General features: G+C 34.8%; 1 protein-coding gene across 4 annotated transcripts in view; it reads left to right on the top strand.

Annotated features, from left to right (window-relative positions):
- The window catches only part of LOC110037428 (tip elongation aberrant protein 1), a 70,791-nt gene that overhangs the window by 42,818 nt on the left and 9,095 nt on the right, over nucleotides 1–18,878 (top strand). Inside the window, exon 16 of one of the 4 annotated variants that reach the window (XR_002295338.1) lies at nucleotides 14,038–14,121. The exons of 1 other annotated variant lie outside the window; for it this stretch is intronic. Coding sequence is in view for 1 of the 3 variants with exons in the window: in XM_020742075.1 (XP_020597734.1) it covers nucleotides 14,038–14,125 (88 nt within the window). In the remaining 2 variants the exon portion in view is untranslated. Of the gene's footprint in view, nucleotides 1–14,037; nucleotides 14,126–18,878 lie in introns of those variants that run through there. 2 more of the 4 variants (XR_002295337.1, XM_020742075.1) reach the window with 2 other exon arrangements.

Genomic DNA, 18,878 nt, shown 5'->3' with positions numbered 1-18,878 from the left:
ATTGGAACAAACAGGCAGTGAAAAACTTAGAAATTGCTCATTTGGATTCAATTCTATCCCCTAATTTAGGGAGAAACAAAATTGATGTAGAAGATAGCTTTAGGTAGGAGAGTAGTTATGTAGAATTAGATCATGAGCCTGAAAAATCTAGTGAGAATCGAGCAGTCTTAGAAAATCCCGACTCACCTCATAAAGAACTATTTCTTGCAAATGGTGGGGCAAATAGTGGTTTGCGAAAATGGGAGTTAATTGGGAGAGCTCTTGATCTAGAAAACACTCTCAGGAATGGCATTCTGATTCAACCCTCTACCTATCATCTGCAAGTCTGTCATCGAACTTAGAGTGAACTGCGAAAATACTGAAATACGAGGATTTAGTGAAAAATCTAGTACAAGCAAAAGATTGAGAGATTGATCAAGGATTGTTGAAAATGGTTTTTGTTCCAGGAAGAATGTTATGATTGATTTGATCCTAAGGTTTGAAAACAGAGAGGGGAAACACAATAACAAACAAATCTTCGGCTAGGGTCGAATCAACCAAGTGCAGATGATGTTAAACCAAGTGCTTCTTGAAAGACAACTCATGCTTCACCGTGTGTTTCAACATGTTTTTGCTTTGCATTTGCTTTAAACTTTGCTTTGAATTTGTTTTGAGTTTGTTTGGTTGCCTTTGTTTTGGTGGAATCTTTACCTTAGTTGATTGATATTATCATATTTGAACTTTTCGTACCATTACTTTGATGTAAATTGATATTCCCTTTCGGGAATGTGTTATTTTGCACCCATCGATCTTCATGTGATGATATTTTGCTATGCTGAATTTTCTGGCGTTAAATTCTCTGTATTACATGTGGTGCTCCATTTTTTTCTTGCAATTTTTTCTATGGTATGCATAGGATAAAAAATCGCTTGAGGTAGAGAACTAGACATGTATATTTGCCTTAATGTAATTTACATAATTGAGCTATTGATTATACTTCAAAATAATGACTCATGATAAAAATTTTGATTAGTTAACGTGGATTAGATAATGAGTTTATTAGAATTGTGGATAGAATTGTGGATACTTATTAAAGGGTGGGTTAGAATTGATTTTATGATAATTGAATTTTTCATTTTAATAACTTCTATTTGACTACTAAAAAGTTTAAAAATAATTAAAAATGTATAATTTTTTTGGGCAGCTACAACTTATTAAAAAGCTGTTGCGCAACAATTGTGGCAGAAAAATGTTGCGTAGAAGTTATTGCGGAGAAATTGACTGTCTGTTTGTTTTTATAGTTTTGAACATCAGTGTGCAACTATTTATGAACAAATGACATTTCCTCCCCTATATTATAGTGTTGTTTATAATTGAACTAATTCTGCTAGCACATTTCATACTTTGAAACAAATATCCGTTTGAATGTTACAGAACAAAAATAGACCCCTCACAAAAAAGGAAGTAACACGACAATCAAAATTAAAAAAAATAACTATTAAAGTAATATTCAATAATATGAAGATATATATTTTTTTAAAATGCACTTGGTTTTTGCTCGAGACAAGCCGTCCTCCAAGGAAGCTCTCCACGCCCGATCACTATTGTTGATGGAATCCTTCAACCTATCCGCCCACCTAAAGAAGTCACAACTTTCTGTTTTTCTTCTTGGACATCTGTAAAACTGTCTCTCATAACTATGCGGCTGTCGCGAAGTAAGCACAAAATATTGTAGTCTACTGTAACAGTACAATGCTCTGGAGATATCGAAAATGCTCGAGCTCTTCTTTTTTGATGGTTTGAAACAATGCAACACAAAACCTTAGATGCAACATTAGTGAAAATGAATAATAGAAGTAATCAAATTATGTTTTTTGAAACTATGAGGTCTCTGAGAACACAGTATAAACCGACAAATCTGTCACTACAAGATGACAACAGACCTTACAAAAAATGGTTTTTGGTTGCCTTGAAAACACCTAATCCGAGTTCGTATGTGTCACATATGTATCAAAAAAAAAGTCATCCAAAAGAACCTCAAAAGCCATATGACTGAAAAAGGAGAGGCATATGTCTGCCTTTATTGGAAATTCATATGTGTCAATAACCAATAATAACATATAGGTCATACAAAAGAACCCTTAAGGTCGAATACCTAATCATAGACCCCCAAAACCAAAAAATAAACCATGCTATCTTTAGATTACATATTATATCCACAGATGTTTCATTGACCATCCAAGTAGGAAAGAATAAATGTATAAGAACTGAAAATTAAATTGAGATTCAAAATATACATTATTTGCATAGCACATCGATACAACAAACATTAAATGTTTTCATAACACATTGCAAATAGTAGCAATAAAAAAACAGGCAATCTCTTCATTTAGTCTCCAACTATGACATTTGTAATTCACTCACACAACTCTATCATCTCCCTTGCACCTTCCCCACCCTGGGTGAAGTCTCAGGTAAATCACTTTTAGCCTATGATAAAGATTGTCCTAGACGATATTCATATGCTTCAACAGGGATATGTGAATGATCTTCATCAACCCTATTGAAGTCAATGTCGTTGCATGAAAGATACAGTCGAATATAGTTGTGGAGAGTCATTGTGGTAACCACAATCTGCACTTTTCTAAGAAATAGATGTCGGCATATCCCGCTGTGTGACTCATTTTTTCTTTCAAACTCTAAATTTTCTTTCAATGATACGGTATAAAGATGAGTGTCTTTTGTTGAACATTTTTTTCTTATCCCAAGTGATATTACTAGCTCTCTCGAAATCAAGAATAAGATATTTAATATCCGGAAAGAGTTTGAGATACTCTCTTTCTAATGGATATCCGACGTTAACCAAATAATATTTCCCCGTTTTAATATTACTCATTAGTATTGCACGAGATATTAGTATTTCATTTGTTAATATTCAAGCTAACTTGGAGATGGCTTCGGAAAGTTATACTTTTGAGTTCGCGTAGCAAAATTGAAAATACAATTTTTGCGTACCTTGTCCTCTCATCTGACCCTTTCACATGTGAAACACATAATGAAATAACATACAACCATCACATTTTGTGTTGGTAAACTACATCGTCTAATGTAGGCAATATTTTTTTTGTTGGGAAGACGTGCATCCACATGTATTCCATCAATCGCTCCAACACAATCCTAAAATAATTAGCAAATGTATTAGAGATACTGTGTTCAAGCAAATTTAGAGAAAGATGAACACATGAAAATCTTAAAATATGACATATAAGATTGGTCCTGTGAAATTTGTATGAGTGTGCTTTGGATTGTGGGGGTCTTCGGTTAATATAACTTTTGATGACAAGCTAATCAGAGCATTTAGTGCAATTGAAAAATGCCTGCTGATTTTTTCGGATGAGCGTTGGAATTGCTCCATGACACCTCTCATGGACTCATTTTGTGATAAAATATAGAGGGGTTATGGCTAACACCTCTCTTAAAGTCATCCTAGATGAGCTATGAAGCCCATGGTTTATGTGCAGTTGTTCTAATATATCAATAAAAATAGGTTGTCATACGGAACATGTTGAACCTTGTCAGGTGATCTACAAGCAACTTCACAACCTCAACCTACTTGTTGCATGTGTATGTAGATGTCATACAGGGAGTTCGTGATTTTAATTGTTTATTTGTACATTAAACATAATGCAGCTTTAATTTTTCTCTTACGTCCTGTATTCGTGATATTCATTTCTTATTCAACTATCACTTAAAAATAAATCCTGAATTAGAAAGAACTTCATTGAATATTAAAGAGTAGCATATAAATAACACTCTATTGTAAGAACTGCATTGAAGATGTTCAAAAACAAAAAAAAAGCAAAATCCAAACGCGTAGCATAGATAATGCCCATGGTTAAAATTCAACCTAAAGATGTCCATGAATTAATATGAAATTCATGCATCCCGATTGTTGTACTAATAGCTTAAGTAATTAATCTTATATTCAGGTTTCATTGACATAAAAAACTCTCTCATGGTTGAGTCTTCTAACAACTTCATGGAGAACAAGTAAAACGACATATCCTCATCAATTTCTAAAATATCTTCCAGAATTCTCATAACCTATTGAATAGAAGTCGCATGTGATATGATAATTTCACTGGTGCATGAATCCACTAATTGAGAGATCTAACATATGAAAGCAGCATTATCTATTTTTTTCTCTCAACCCTTGGACGTTTGGATCGACTAGTTGATCCTACTTCATTTAGGTTGGGGTTGAACCCAGCAAATTGCTCACCTTCTAAATACTCATATTTGCCTCCGTCCCCTCTTTCGCTTGGTGCCCATGCTCGATCACCAGTGACCACCACTCCACCAAACATACGATCCAACTTACCTTCAAGCTCATGGTCAATGTCACTGAACTTAAATTTATTCGCAGCTGACCCAACCTATAAATCAATTAATATAACTTGAATTGATAATGAAAACTTTAAATATTTTAAATGAGTTTACCTTTCAAACATTATCACATCCAATCTCACAGTCCACCATTATTTAGAAGCATCAATTGTTCGCTTTATATGATTCCAACATAAGCCTGTGGATCCACGCTTCAGAATTTTTCTTAATTTTTAGTCATTTTTTAACTGATCTCATTTATTTTTAAATTACATTATATCGTATTTTCTTCTATGCTTTCTTTAAACTTTTTTATTATATTCTGCCAACCTTTCATGTTAAAAGAGGTGGTTGGCCTATTTTCTACTTCGATCTCTTTAACAGAGAGCTCGTAGAATATTAATATCATCCTTTTATCCCAGGTAGCAAACGAACTGGTTTCTTTTACCTCTTGCATTATTTTTTTATGCCCGTAATAACAATTTTCGTGTTTTCTTTTCTCACAATTCATAGTTAATCTTGTTTTCGTATTCTTGTGATTTAAGATGTGATTTTCTCGTTGTTTTATTCTATTGATTTTATTTTTTAGATGACTTCTCATTGCTTGTATTTCATATGTTGATGTATTAACTTTTTGGCCTTAATTTTCTTCAAATCTAATCTGATAGAATGTTAAAAATCTTTGTGATATAGGACTTCTAAAGGACGCCTGGATGAAAAAGTAGGTTAGCACACAACAACTTAGTGGAATAATCATATTAGAAATAGAAATTGTGACTTAGATATGGGACTAGATGATTCATGGGAAACGCTGTATGGTTAAACCCCCTTAACTATAATAGAATTTCCAACTCTTTTTTTGACTTAAAGACTACGGAGGACTTGTTCTTGGTTGTCAAAAATAATGTGAGGTTTTATAGTAAAAACATCATTAAATCACTAAATTGGTGTCACGGGAGTAAGAATCTTTTCTCTCTAAAACTTCAACAAAACTTAATTTATTTCTTTTTTTGCTTTTTTTAAGATATTAAAACGTTTAACCACTGCACATTTGATATTTTAAACTAGATTCGAAAGTACAGTAAATTAGAACTTTTCTTGTTAGAAGATTTTAATGAATTTTTTAGTGGGATTAATATGCGGATTTTTTTGTTCATATTTTACTTAATCAACATGTATACTTTGGGTTCTAGTGCTCGAATCCCTTCGTCCGGTGCTTTCCTTCATTCTAGATTTTCAAGAGCTTTATGAATGAATTTAATAACCTGCACACTCTCAAGATTAGAGATAAATGCTCTATAGGCTGATGATAGCTTTTCATAAACTATATACTCTTGAATTTGGTATCTTACTGCTTTCCTTGTCATTAATGCCAGAAGAGGAAGGGGGTAACTCTCATGAGTACTAGACTCCTCGATCGGAAGTTAAGGTAACTGTGGATTCGAATTTCGGTTGAAGCAGTCTGTCTTTGCAAGTTGTCTTCTGCCTGCTCAAGGTTTTTCTTCCCTCTATTGTACACATGAAGTTCTTTGTTGTGGACTTCAAGTTGGGTTGGTTGAATATCCTCTACAAGGGTAGGTGAGTTAGGTGGAATTGTAGAAAGAGGAGTAGGTGGGTTTTTGTGTAGGCATCATCACGTGTATCTCAAATCTGATGGTCATTTGCACTCTCTCCCTGAACATCAAATTTGGGATAGTATGATTTTTTTTAAAAAAATATGATATCCATGGAGTTATAATATTTTTTTGGTAACTGGAGAGTAACACTTATATTCATTTTTGTTGGAGGTATAACTAAGGAAAATACATATGAAAAATTTAGGGTCAAGTTTGGTTCAGGTTGAGGAGTGAATGTGAGCAAAGGATACACACCAAAATCTATAAGTGGTATAATAGGAGAGAGCTCTGATGTGTAGATAGATAACCATTAAAATGTGAAAAAATCTTTTGAAGTTAAAGCACTTGGCTAGGCATTCAATTGATAATGTATGTTGCAGTAAGACTACTTCCGTCAAGCCATAGTTTGGAACTTGATGAGTAATCATAATTAAGCAAGATACTTTAAGTAAATAACTATTTTTCTCTTTACTATCACATTTTGTTGTTGGGTATCAATATAAGAAATCACATGAATGATTTTATTTTTTGAAAGATAGGACTCAAGGATGGAGTTGAAATATTTTTTTTTGTGTATTATCAGTATTGAGGATTTAAATTTTGCATTGGAATTTCGTTTGAATCATGTCATGTATAGTTTGCAAGATGTAGGAAATATTGCATTGAAATTGAATTTGAAGCATGTCATTGAAAATTTGAAAGATTTTAGTTGTTTCAAATTTTTTCTTTATTAGGAATACTCAAGTAGTTCTAGTATGATCATTAATAAAAGAGACAAACTATCTAGCATCACTTAAAGAAGTTTGCAAGATTTGGTTTGTTTCAAATTTTTTCTTTATTAGGAATACTCAAGTAGTTCTAGTATGATCATTAATAAAAGAGACAAACTATCTAACTTCAATTTGGGTTTTGTTCTCAAATATTACTGTGGATAATAGAAAAAGGATGTGAGAGTTTATACAAAATTATGTGATAACAATTTTTAATTTGTTTGGCAAGTTGATAAGTCTCACATTAATAACATTTAATTTTTTTTTGATAAACAATTTTGAATATAACTTATCAGAATAATTGAAATTAAAATGCCCCAGATAATAATGACGATCTGATTTTTGATAGGCATAAACTCAACAGACTCAAAAAATTGGGGACATATGAAGATGTGATCAATTTCGTGTAGATAGAGATTTTCATTAAGCAGGTACAAGGTATAAACCTTGATATATTTCAACACTATCAATCCCTTTCTCGATTCTACGACCTGAAATTCACAAGATTTTGCAAGGAATTTAGTTATACATATCATATCATGAGCAAGCTTACTAATTGAAATTAAATTGCAGTCCATTTGTGGAACATATAAGATAGAGGAAAGAGTAATATATTGAGAGAGTTCCACATCTACATTTCCAGCAATTTTTGAGTGTAATCCACCTACAATTCTTACCGATCAAGATGCAAAATTCTCTTATTAGTTGACTTGAGCATTGATGTCTCCGAATATATGATCAGAGGCCCTTAAATCTATGATCAAATTTCTAAATTTCCCATTACCGGCAAGTTGAGAGAAGTATATATTGTCTTGGTGTGTCATGAGGTTGGTGTGCTGAATTTCAAGTTGTTCCTTAGTGAATGGTTCTATCAATCCTTTGGATGTGGTAGCAGCATTTTCCTTTCTCTTTTGATCTTTCATTTCCTTTCCAGGTTTCCAGTCAGCAGGATTTCCAGAGAATTTTCAACATTTGTCTTTAATATGCTCAATTTTCTTGCCATAATCACATGTAGGACGATTCTTCTTGACCTTTGATCCATGGGAAGAATTATGGGTTTAAAGAACTGAACTTTTAGTGCTTGGTGAAGCTTCATTTCCGATCAGCATCGGCTTCTTTCTGCTCTCTTCTCTCCCGAATTCAGCAAAGGCTTCATGATGAGATGGAAAAGGCTTTGTTCCTATGATTCTCCCTCTAACCTCATCCAATTTTTGACTTAGTCCCACTAGAATTTGATGGTCCTCTTCTTTGCGATGATGGATTTAAATGTCACAGCATCCTATGGACATTTCCACATGTGTCTCACATATATCCAATTGTAGCTAATATTTTGTCAGTGTTGAAGTATTGTGTGATGCTTAGCTCTCATTGAAGAAGGCATGATGCTTGGTTTCAATCTCAAACAACTCTGCAGTGTTCTCAATGCTAGAAAATGTTTCTTTTGCAGCCTCCTTAATTTCTTTGGCAGTTTTGTTGAACATAAAATTCTCGCTTACTCCAGGTGTTATTGAATTGACTAGCCAAGACATACCATATGGTCTCGATTTTTCCATGTACGTTGGTTGGGATTAGTGATCTTAGGAATTGTGCCATCTACAGTGAGATGATTCTCTTTCCTTTCACAAATGTACATATACACAAATTGCGATCATTAAATATGTTATGACCATTGAGTTTATGATTTGTGATAATGTTTAATAGTTCAGTAGTTTGGACAAAATCCCTGAGCTCTGACTCAAATTTCACCTCTGGAGTGGAACATGAGTTTTCATCCTGTACTTTGTCATCATGCCTAAGCGTATTTAGGGCAGCCTCTAGTTGATGGTCTGAATTTGACTGCAACTGCTTGCCACCACTGCTAATGTTGTTTTAGTTAGTTGCCGCTGTTGTTATGCTTGTTGTCGCTGCTGCTGCTTCTTTTGCTGGCTGCCTCTCCCTCTTCTACTGCTGCTCCAAAACGGGGCAGTTGAGAAAGGAAAACACTGTGGCAGGGAGGCTGAGACGGGATAGCCTTTAGTTCCCGAGGGAAAACACTGCAGCAAGCAAATGAAGTTCCAGGAGCGACCTGTCCGGGGAGAGTTCCGGAAGACCTGGAAAGCCCACAGTAAGGAGGAATCCGAGAGAGTTCCAGGAGAGATCTAGTGGTTTTTAGAGAATTCCAGCTAAATGAGGAAGCTGGGGTTATATCTATTGCTTTGATACCATGCAGATTTTTCTTGGGGAGGAAAATTCCTTGATCCATTATTCACAAATAGGGTATATATTTATAGGGAAATCAATCCCTCATTATTTACGAACTTACCAAAAATATCTCATTTAAATTAGGGAAAAAAATAATTCTGAATAAAAAATAAAAAAAAAACATAAAATTAGAGGGAATAAACCAATCAATAGTTTTCTGAGATATCCCAATCAAATGCTCAAATATTTGGAGGTGGTAGTTGGCCCGCATGAGAGATAAATATGGAAAGAACCAAATCTTCTCAGATTTAATGATGCTCTTAGAGTCATTACTGTAGAATACACTTATCGGTCTTTATTTATATATTGGATTCTCTACATGCAACAATAGAATTTTTGAGGTTTATAATGTGATGGTTTTTTTAAATAAATTTAAATTATATGTAAATTATAGATTTGTTCATCAATAAACTAGCAAACAGAGTTGCTATTCTTTAAGTGATAATGAAATTATTCAAATATCTCGATGATACTCGTGTTAAATGTAATCTCAACCATAGGAAATTTTATTTTGAATTGTCTAAATTTTCTTGCAATTTCTTTGGGGCTTCAATTTAGATAACATTAAAAAAAAATAATTATCATAAAAAAATCAAAATATTCAAGTGAAATTTATCATCAACGCAAATAATAAACTTCTTACATTATTTATACTAGTTTGTCAAGAGTGTATTGGCTTGTCAAGTTGAAAAGCTTTAAGACTAATTTAAGTTCATAAATAGTCAATATCATATTGGGTAAATCTTTTTTACCACTCTCAAATGATTTTACTTAATAAGGCATGCTTGTGCTTTTGGTAAGTAGTTAAAGATAATCATGCCAATTTACTCATCAAGTTTTTTAACAAAGTTAGAATAAAAGGTGCTTTAAATCTCAAAATTGTTGAAATTAAACTTTGAGCAAGTTTGTTAAAGTAGAAAGCAATTGTTGAAGGCATCTCTATTTTCCCTGATAAGTCGATGAAGATAAATTAGATCGTTTTTTTATCAAGTCAGTTAAAGTGTAAGGCTAGGATAGAAGGAATATTATTCTCAAATTTCTCAAAGAAAAACTTTATTAAGTTCATTAAACACTAAACGTTGAACCAACGGCAACCTTCGTCATGCTCAACAATTTATTGTAGTCGAACCAAACAAATTCAACTCAAACGTTAACTTTAGGACTAGATTCCTTTACCGAATAACATGCATCATTACTTTAATAGTTTTTTGAGGATTGTGCCTATTTTTATTGCTCAAAGTACTCACTCGTTGGGATTACTACATGAAAATCCCTTGTGTCTTCTCCAAATAAATTTTTTTTTACAAAGATGACAATTATAGGTGATGTAGAAGAGGAAAGATGTTATATCAAAATAAAAAAAAGAAAGCTAAAGATTGATTTACATGCCAAATTTCAACTCATTTTTTGTGTAGGCATTCAAGAACATTTAAAAAAAAGTTTTTAATGCTATGTTCTTACGATGACATCCATAAGTGATTCAATGTGCAAGTGGGCCAATACATCTCCTATTTTGATAAAAGAATAACAAAACTTAAAATCTATCCAAACATCGTGCTCTCCTCTCCCTCGTTCGCACTCTTTCTTTCACCGCTCACTCTTTCTTATGCTTGGTCTCATGAACACCTCGTTCTACCACACGCTTTATCTACCATCTTCACGCACTTTACTTGCTGCTACACCTCATTCCCAATTTCAGGGGTGGGAGACAAACACGACCATGTTATGAGTGCAGTGGGCCAATACATCCCTTATTTTGATAAAAGAATAACAAAACTTAAAATCTATCCAAACATCGTGCTCTCCTCTCCCTCGTTCGCACTCTTTCTTTCACCGCTCACTCTTTCTTATGCTTGGTCTCATGAACACCTCGTTCTATCACACGCTTTATCTACCATCTTCACGCACTTTACTTGCTGCTACACCTCATTCCCAATTTCAGGGGTGGGAGACAAACACGACCATGAGTGCAGTGGGCCAATACATCTCCTATTTTGATAAAAGAATAACAAAACTTAAAATCTATCCAAACATAGTGCCCCCCTCTCCCTCTTTCGCACTCTTTCTTTCACCGCTCACTCTTTCTTATGCTTGGTCTCATGAACACCTCGTTCTACCACACGCTTTATGTACCATCTTCACGCACTTTACTTGCTGCTACACCTTATTCCCAATTTCAATTTCTATTATTGTATCTAGCACGACTCGCTTGAACAGAGAGAGTACCTCTCTCTCACACACGCACTCTCTCCACCTTATTTGCTTTCTAACAAAGTTGAAAAAAACAAGGAAGAAACAGCAATCTATATATATATATATATATATATACATACATACATATACGTGGCATTTTGAGTGTGCATTACATCACGGAGGGGAAATGTTATATCACTCGTAATTTTTCATGCAAGTAACCCTATGTGTCTTAATTGACGCAGTGGATGTAGTTGGTTGTAGTGTCTGTGACACTACTTATACACACTTTTCTTGTTGTGGCAGGTAAGCTTAACATTCTCGTAAATGAATTTTACATGTGGGAGATGTCAGTATGCCGTTCAAATTTTTGGGAAAGGAACTCTCAATGTACAAAACTTTAATGAACACGTAGATAAAACACATCTAAAATAGTTAAATTTACAAATAATACTATTAAATAGTTAAATTGAGGGCTTGTTTGGGATCACTTTCTGCTCTTTTTTTTTGTTTTTGTTTTTAGTCTATTTTGTTTTTGTTTTGCATTTTATTTTCTGTTTTTAGAAAACATGTTTGGTATTGTAGAAAACATGTTTGGTAGAAAACATGTTTGGTATTGTTATGATTTATATGTTTTTAAAAATAAAAAATATAAAACATGTTTGGTTGGGTTTTGTTTTTTAAAGAAAAAAAATTATACTTTTTATAAAATGGTTGGGTCTACCTGCGCTTTAGTATTTAGTTTTACCGCCCATGAGGTATATGACGTCTTTTTTGCTCCACTCAACATGAAGCATTACCTATGGGTGGACAGGCAAGCAGCAGAGGAGGGCGGAGGGGGGCGGTGGCTACTGGTGGCTGGGGCTAGCCACGGGTAGCGGGTGACAGAGCCTCGCATAATTTCTGTATTTGTGATGTTTTGAAAATAAGCCTCATTTGTTTAAAAAAACAAAAAAAACTAATAGAAAAACACTATTTTTGGGTTTATTTTCTTTTTTTTTTTTTTAAAAGCAAAAAATAAAATATCAAAAGGGATCCTAAACAGTGCCTCAGTTTTTAGTTTTGTCAGAAGAATTGAAAGAACCCTAACTGAGCAAATTGAACACAACATTGAACTCTTAGGGGATTGGTGGCAAACATGAAAGTTGGCCTACAAGCAAAACTAGAACCTTTTGACCATACTCATATCATTTCTGAATGCTCATAACGCTCAAGCACACATTTTACAAACTGATCTTGGGATGAAAATGAGCTGGGGAGGGTTCTTGTTTATGGGCAAAGAATAGTCTCATTTGAACAAGAAAATGTCCAAATAGAAGTTATATTCAGGGTAATAAACACTTCACAAACATTAAGCTCTTATTGATTGTAATTGAATTCACGATCTAATACAAGCAAGCAAACATAATATAATAAATAATAATTCTAAAATACAATGTTGCGTGTATGTCTTGAGTGCCATACATTCATGCAACAATTGCCATGATTGACTTTCACACATTTCAAGGAGTAGTGCATCCACAAGAATTGAGTTTTTTTTAATAAGTGAAATCAGGTGGTCTAATTTATTGTGTTATGTGTTACATAAAAAGTGCCCCGAAGTAATACATGTCAACCACCAAGGATAATTCTTTAATGTATCGAGCAACAATGGATTATTGTGTGCTACAATATATCCTCATGTATAAAAATTTAAAAAACAAAGATGAGCAAATTGCTTTTCTATTTCACGGGTCGCGTAGTCATTCTAACAATATGCTTCGAAAGCCGGATTATTTGTATGTGCTTCAATCAATTTGTTAAATGTGCAAATTTGATGCGTTGAGAATGCTATGTGGATAAGCATAAAACAATCAAATAGTATGTGCTCCGATCAATGTGTCAAATAATTGAACAAAAGCTTAAAATGCTGTGCAGGCTAAAATAAATTTTAATTCCAATTGCTATCACTTCAAAAATGTGTAAATCTTTTGAAAATGCTTACAAATATTTATCTTAAACATTTGACTTTGATCATGACAAAACTCTCGCACATAAGTACTTTAATTTGGTTAACAACTCAACGATTGTGGCAAGTCACAAATAAGCAGTTTTTTAGCTAAATATTTATATCAATTTGCAGACTGTTGCTGCGCGTTAGGTGAAACATTAATGGCAATTCTTTAACTTGCTGAGAAGTTCAATAAAGTTTAAAGATTTATATAATGAATAAACGCAAAATTTACTTATATTAATTTCTAAATATTTATAAATATTTATAATATTTTATTTATATAATTAATATATTTTATTAAAATAAGTTTTTATATTTTAATTATTGTATTAATCTTTGAGAAATTTTATGGTAGATCATAATCAAACAATTTAATATCTAAGGACCCATACTTTCCTGCTTGATGTATAGATTTATCTTCTTCAGCTCCTCTTCAAGTTGTTAAGGCTCCAAACAAGACTAATGGAAACAATCATCATCATCATCATCATGATTTGGCAAGTTCAAATATAGCCTGTATGAGTTCTTAGCAAATGACATGACATAAGAAATATTATCTCAGATTACACCAGTCACATGGGCTCATGAGGTCAACAACAATAGGGGATGCATGAGTAGTGTCCATTTTTGCAAAACTAATTTAAATCTGTCTACTATGACCCATGTAATTAAGCAACATTGCACATTGTGTAGGCTAGAGGTTCTTGTAGTAATATAATGATGCTATCTCTCTCTCTCTGTTTGTGTGTGTATGTGCGTGCGTGCGTTGGTGCGAGGGTAATCAATTGTTATTTAAAATGCTACTTTGAACTCGGACTTTTGTAATGATTTCCTACTATCTATCCTTGTTGTATGGCAGACGAAGCTTATTATCAAACTTGTTACCAGATGCATCCAATCACGGACATGAGGTTTACCGCTTTTTTCATGTGAAGAATGCTTCCCAGGTAGTGTATTTATCTCTATATTTTTTGGTATACATTCTATCATGGAGGGAACCACTGCCTGGATTTTGAACATTATCTTGAAATTATGCTGTTGTAAAATAGCTTGAAAATCTTGACCCTACATATGAATGAGAAGATATATCTGAGCCTTGTAAATGTTGTGTTTGGTTTGATTTTTAAATTATAGTGTAGGTTTCATTATTGGTTGTTGATCTAATATTGGCTTCAAATCTTTTCAATTGGACTTGGGATTTACAATTGCCATTCAAGAAGACTTTGATAGTTAAGTTAACAAAAATAAAAATTAAAATAAAAGAGATATATAATAAAATATGGAATTATGGATTTAAGCATGATTATGTTAAAAAGGCGTTGATAGTAGCGTATTTTAAAGAAGGTGGTGAGAAAGTTTTAGATCTTATGAAAGAAGATGCACTACTAAAACAAAGATATGAAGCTAATGATGTAGGATTAAAAGAAGATGCACTACTAAAACAAATATATGAATTTAATGTTGTAGGATTAGAAACAAGGTCGACTAAAGGTCACTCGATTGGATTATGCAAATAAGATTTGTTAAAATAAAGCAAAATCTTATGCCTGCACTCAATGTATGATAAAGGGTGGTATTTTGTAGAGCTGGCCCCAAGTAATTAGGATCAGATTAATGATGTGATGATGATTATGACACCAACACTCTGGATATGAACAAGGGTATTGCGAAATAAACTTAGTTCAATGCATTTTCTTCGTACTTAATAAGGAAGGGCTGATTTGTAGCTTCCTGTATGTGAAGCTCTATGATTTTGGGAGTCTTTAATCAAAGGATACAGCTGCAGATGGCTATCTATGTAGAATCCTAATCCATTTTTTGACTTGCTATCCACATGCAAACTAGAAAAGTAAGAATAAAGATGGAAGAATGAAGCGAGAGTTGTAATAACTTCTAATAAACACAAATTTTAGCTTAGAATCCTAATCCATTTTTTGACTTGCTATCCACATGCAAACTAGAAAAGTAAGAATAAAGATGGAAGAATGAAGCGAGAGTTGTAATAACTTCTAATAAACACAAATTTTAGCTTAGAATCCTAATCCATTTTTTGACTTGCTATCCACATGCAAACTAGAAAAGTAAGAATAAAGATGGAAGAATGAAGCGAGAGTTGTAATAACTTCTAATAAACACAAATTTTAGCTTAGGTGTGACTAGAGAGCTTTCAGAACATTCAGGGTATAATGAAAATCTTATAGTTTAAACATTGAATGCTTTTGGTGATGCCGCCAGAGAGTATGTGTATAACAGTTAGCACTGGACTAGAAGTTTCTGTTATGATAATTGAAAGACTGAAAATAAAATTGAAATTCTAAAAAGGGAGGTTAACCGTGTTTTGAGTGCACAATCTTCAGTTTTAAATAATCTACAAGGTCTGCTCTTAATAGTTATGATTCCATATATTACCTTGATTTGATCATGAATTTTGTTCAAATAACATAATTTTATGAACATTTATTTTTATGTCAATCAATATTAATTACTAGAATAAATCATTATCATCAGAAAAAAATACTCCATCCTAACTATTCGGAGTTAGCAATATGAATCTTTTTTTTATCATTAGTTCCCATTGTGTGTGTTTTTATACATAAATAATTAATGCACATGGGTGCGCGCGCGCACGCTCGCACACAATGGTCGAATATAAGTTGAAAAGTTCACTTATTGAGAGAGTTGCCCGCACAATCGCCATTGCTAGCTTCATGTTTTAAGGCTAATGCAAAATTTAAGAACATAACACAGTGAATGTGCATGCGACTTTTTTTTAAGCATACTTGGAGGGATTGGTGGTTGCTAAAAAGCATAAATTCTCGATGCAAAAACAACTGCTTTTAGTTCTTATTCACGAGTAGAACATTTCTATTTAGGGATGCTTAGTTTTTTGTTGAAACATTCCATGGCTTTTCATGATTATGAGAGTACAATTTTGATACGCCTCCATACCAGAAATAACAAACAAAACACAACAAAATAGTAATAGATAGGTAGAAGAAACACAAACAATGGCTGTTCTTACAAAAATAAAAGGAAAACAAGCAAGATATAAGTTTGTTATACTTTTAGAGAGGTAGATCATCTCTCACATACCCTAGACGTCGCGAGGTATACCACACAAATAAAGAAAACAACAACCAAACAAAACATGCATGAAGAAAGCAACCCTAGTTATTCCTTTTAATAGAATCCCACCACAACATTTGAAAAATTTCCCTCCAAACACCGTCAATTCCTCTTCCTTGAATCTGTGATTAGGGCACTAGTGGACCCCGTTTGCTCCCCCCCTCTCTTTTGTTGCGGCCATAGGCCACTCGACCTCTTCACTCGACGAGGGTCGGCCCGTCTGTTGAAGGGGCGGGCCGGTTGGGTGGTGTTCAACCGGTCTAGGAGAGACCGGTCCTCTTACTTTTGTTACGGCGTAACAATACTCCCAACAGATGTGTCTTGTCCTCAAGATGGAAGGATGAAAATTGTTTGTGGATCACCTCACAAGGCTCTCATGTTGCTTCAATGTTTGACAGTCATTTCCACATAACCAATACATCCTTTGCCCCCTACTCCTTAGCACTCTCCTTTGATCTCTAACTTCTCCAGAATCACTTTCAAGTCCTCCGTCAGTGTTGACAGTAGTGTTGACGAGGTCGTATGATCTCCAATCACACGTCTAGGCTGTGATACATGGAAGTGTGGACAATGGTGGTAACTTCAAATGGTGGGCTATTGCCCCAATGCTTGCCATCACCTCATAAAACCCAAAGTATCGCAGTGACATTTTCTTGCTTCTCCTCCTAGCTAAAGTCTCCTATCGGTAGGGCCTCGGTTTCAAGTAGACCATGTCTCCTGGTTCAAATTCCACCTTTCTTGTGTTTGTTCGCCTTCCACTTCGTGATTTGTTGAGCTCTCAATAAATACTCCATGAGCTATGCTAGTAACTTGTTCCTCACCTCAAAGTACTGATCAATGTTGGATACCACTGTGGTACTATACCTATAATGTATTAAATGAGGTGGATCTCACTCATATAATATTTTGAAAGGGTTTGTCTGTGTTGCGGTGTAGTATGAAGTATTATACCAATATTCGACCCATGCAATTTACTTAGCCCATAGTTTTAGTGTATCAGATACAAAACAATGCAGGTTTATCTCCACACTCTTGTTGACCACCTCCCTCTGCCCATCAATCAGGGGATGATATGCGGTGCTTCTGTTAAGGGTTGTCCCTTGCAACTTGAGTAGTTTCTTCCAAAAGTGGCTAATGAACACCTCGTCCGTATCTGATACAATCGATTATGACACCCTATGCAAGCGGACCACTTTCTGGATAAACACCGCCGCGACTGAGATCACAGTGTAGGGATGTCGTAAGGGAATGCAATGTGCATACTTTGGTGATCATCCTGATTGAGGCAACCCCTCGATAAAATTGGTCACTTCTTCCCAATTCTTTTATACTAATGCTAATGATTGTAGTAACCCTTTTGGTGTCGTGTTCAAGTAATTGTGTCACTTGCACACATCACATTTTGGCACCATATCCTTTATGTTTTTGTGCATCACCACCCAATACAGCTCTGCTGCCAGGCAACTGTAAGTCTTTCGCACCCCCAACTGTCCCCTGATCACACTGCCATAAAACTCTTGTAATAATCGGAGAATATATTTTGACAACTTGGGTAGCATGAATCGCCCCTGGTGGAGCAACTGTTGTCCCCTCAATGGATATCCTGGGTGACTATTCAGATCCTGTAATAACGCGACCCTTATCTTCCTCAGCTCCTCATCCCTTTTGCTCTCCCATCTCAAGGCTTCCCGATCTATGACCAATGATATCGATGAGACTGTCAATTGAGGTTCCTCCGCCTTTCTCGACCGCGCGTCAGTTGCTTTGTTCTCCAATCCTGGCAGTACTGAATCTCAAAATCATACTCCGGTAGCTTGGACAACCATCTCTGATGCGCCTCAGTCACCATCTGCTACTCCGGAAAATACTTTAAACTCCTCTGATCTGTTCTATTCAAAAAAATGTCGTACCAACAGGTAGGGTCGCCACTTCTGAATGGCGATTGCCACGAATTCCTATTCATACATTGACTTTAGTCTCGCTTTGGCCGTAAGAACTTAGTTGAAGTAGGCAATCGACTGTTGATCCTACATGAGCATTGCTCTCAATCCATACCCTAACGCATTTGTCTCCACAACGAATGGTTTACTGAAATCTGGAAGTGCTAATACTGGTGCGCTAGTCATAGTTCTCTTCAGTTGACCCGTCAGTTACGAACTTTCGGTAGTATCATGTGAGACCCAGGAATCCTCTCAACTCCTTCAAAATCTTTGGTAAGGGCCAATCAATCATAGCCTCGATCTTGGACTGATCCACTGCTACCCCTGTTCTGGACACCACATGCCTTAGGTACTCCACCTGCAACATTGCAAAAGAACATTTCTTCAAGTTAGCATACAATTGGTGCTCCCTCAATATCTCTAGGACTGTCCTTAGGTGCATACAATTGGTGCTCTGTCTCTATACATTTGTGTATCAAGATGTCATCAAAGACGAGGACAAGCTTTCGTAGGTAAGGTTAGAACATCCTATTCATGAGGGATTGAAATGTCGTCGGGGCGTTGGTGAGGCCAAACGACATCAATTAGAACTCATAATGTCCTATATGTGTCCTGAATGACGTGATGTGCACAT

The sequence above is a fragment of the Phalaenopsis equestris genome, unplaced genomic scaffold, assembly GCF_001263595.1.
Source record: "Phalaenopsis equestris unplaced genomic scaffold, ASM126359v1 Scaffold219150, whole genome shotgun sequence".
Classification (NCBI taxonomy): Eukaryota; Viridiplantae; Streptophyta; class Magnoliopsida; order Asparagales; family Orchidaceae; genus Phalaenopsis; species Phalaenopsis equestris.
This window is presented reverse-complemented; position numbering and strand designations above follow the sequence as displayed.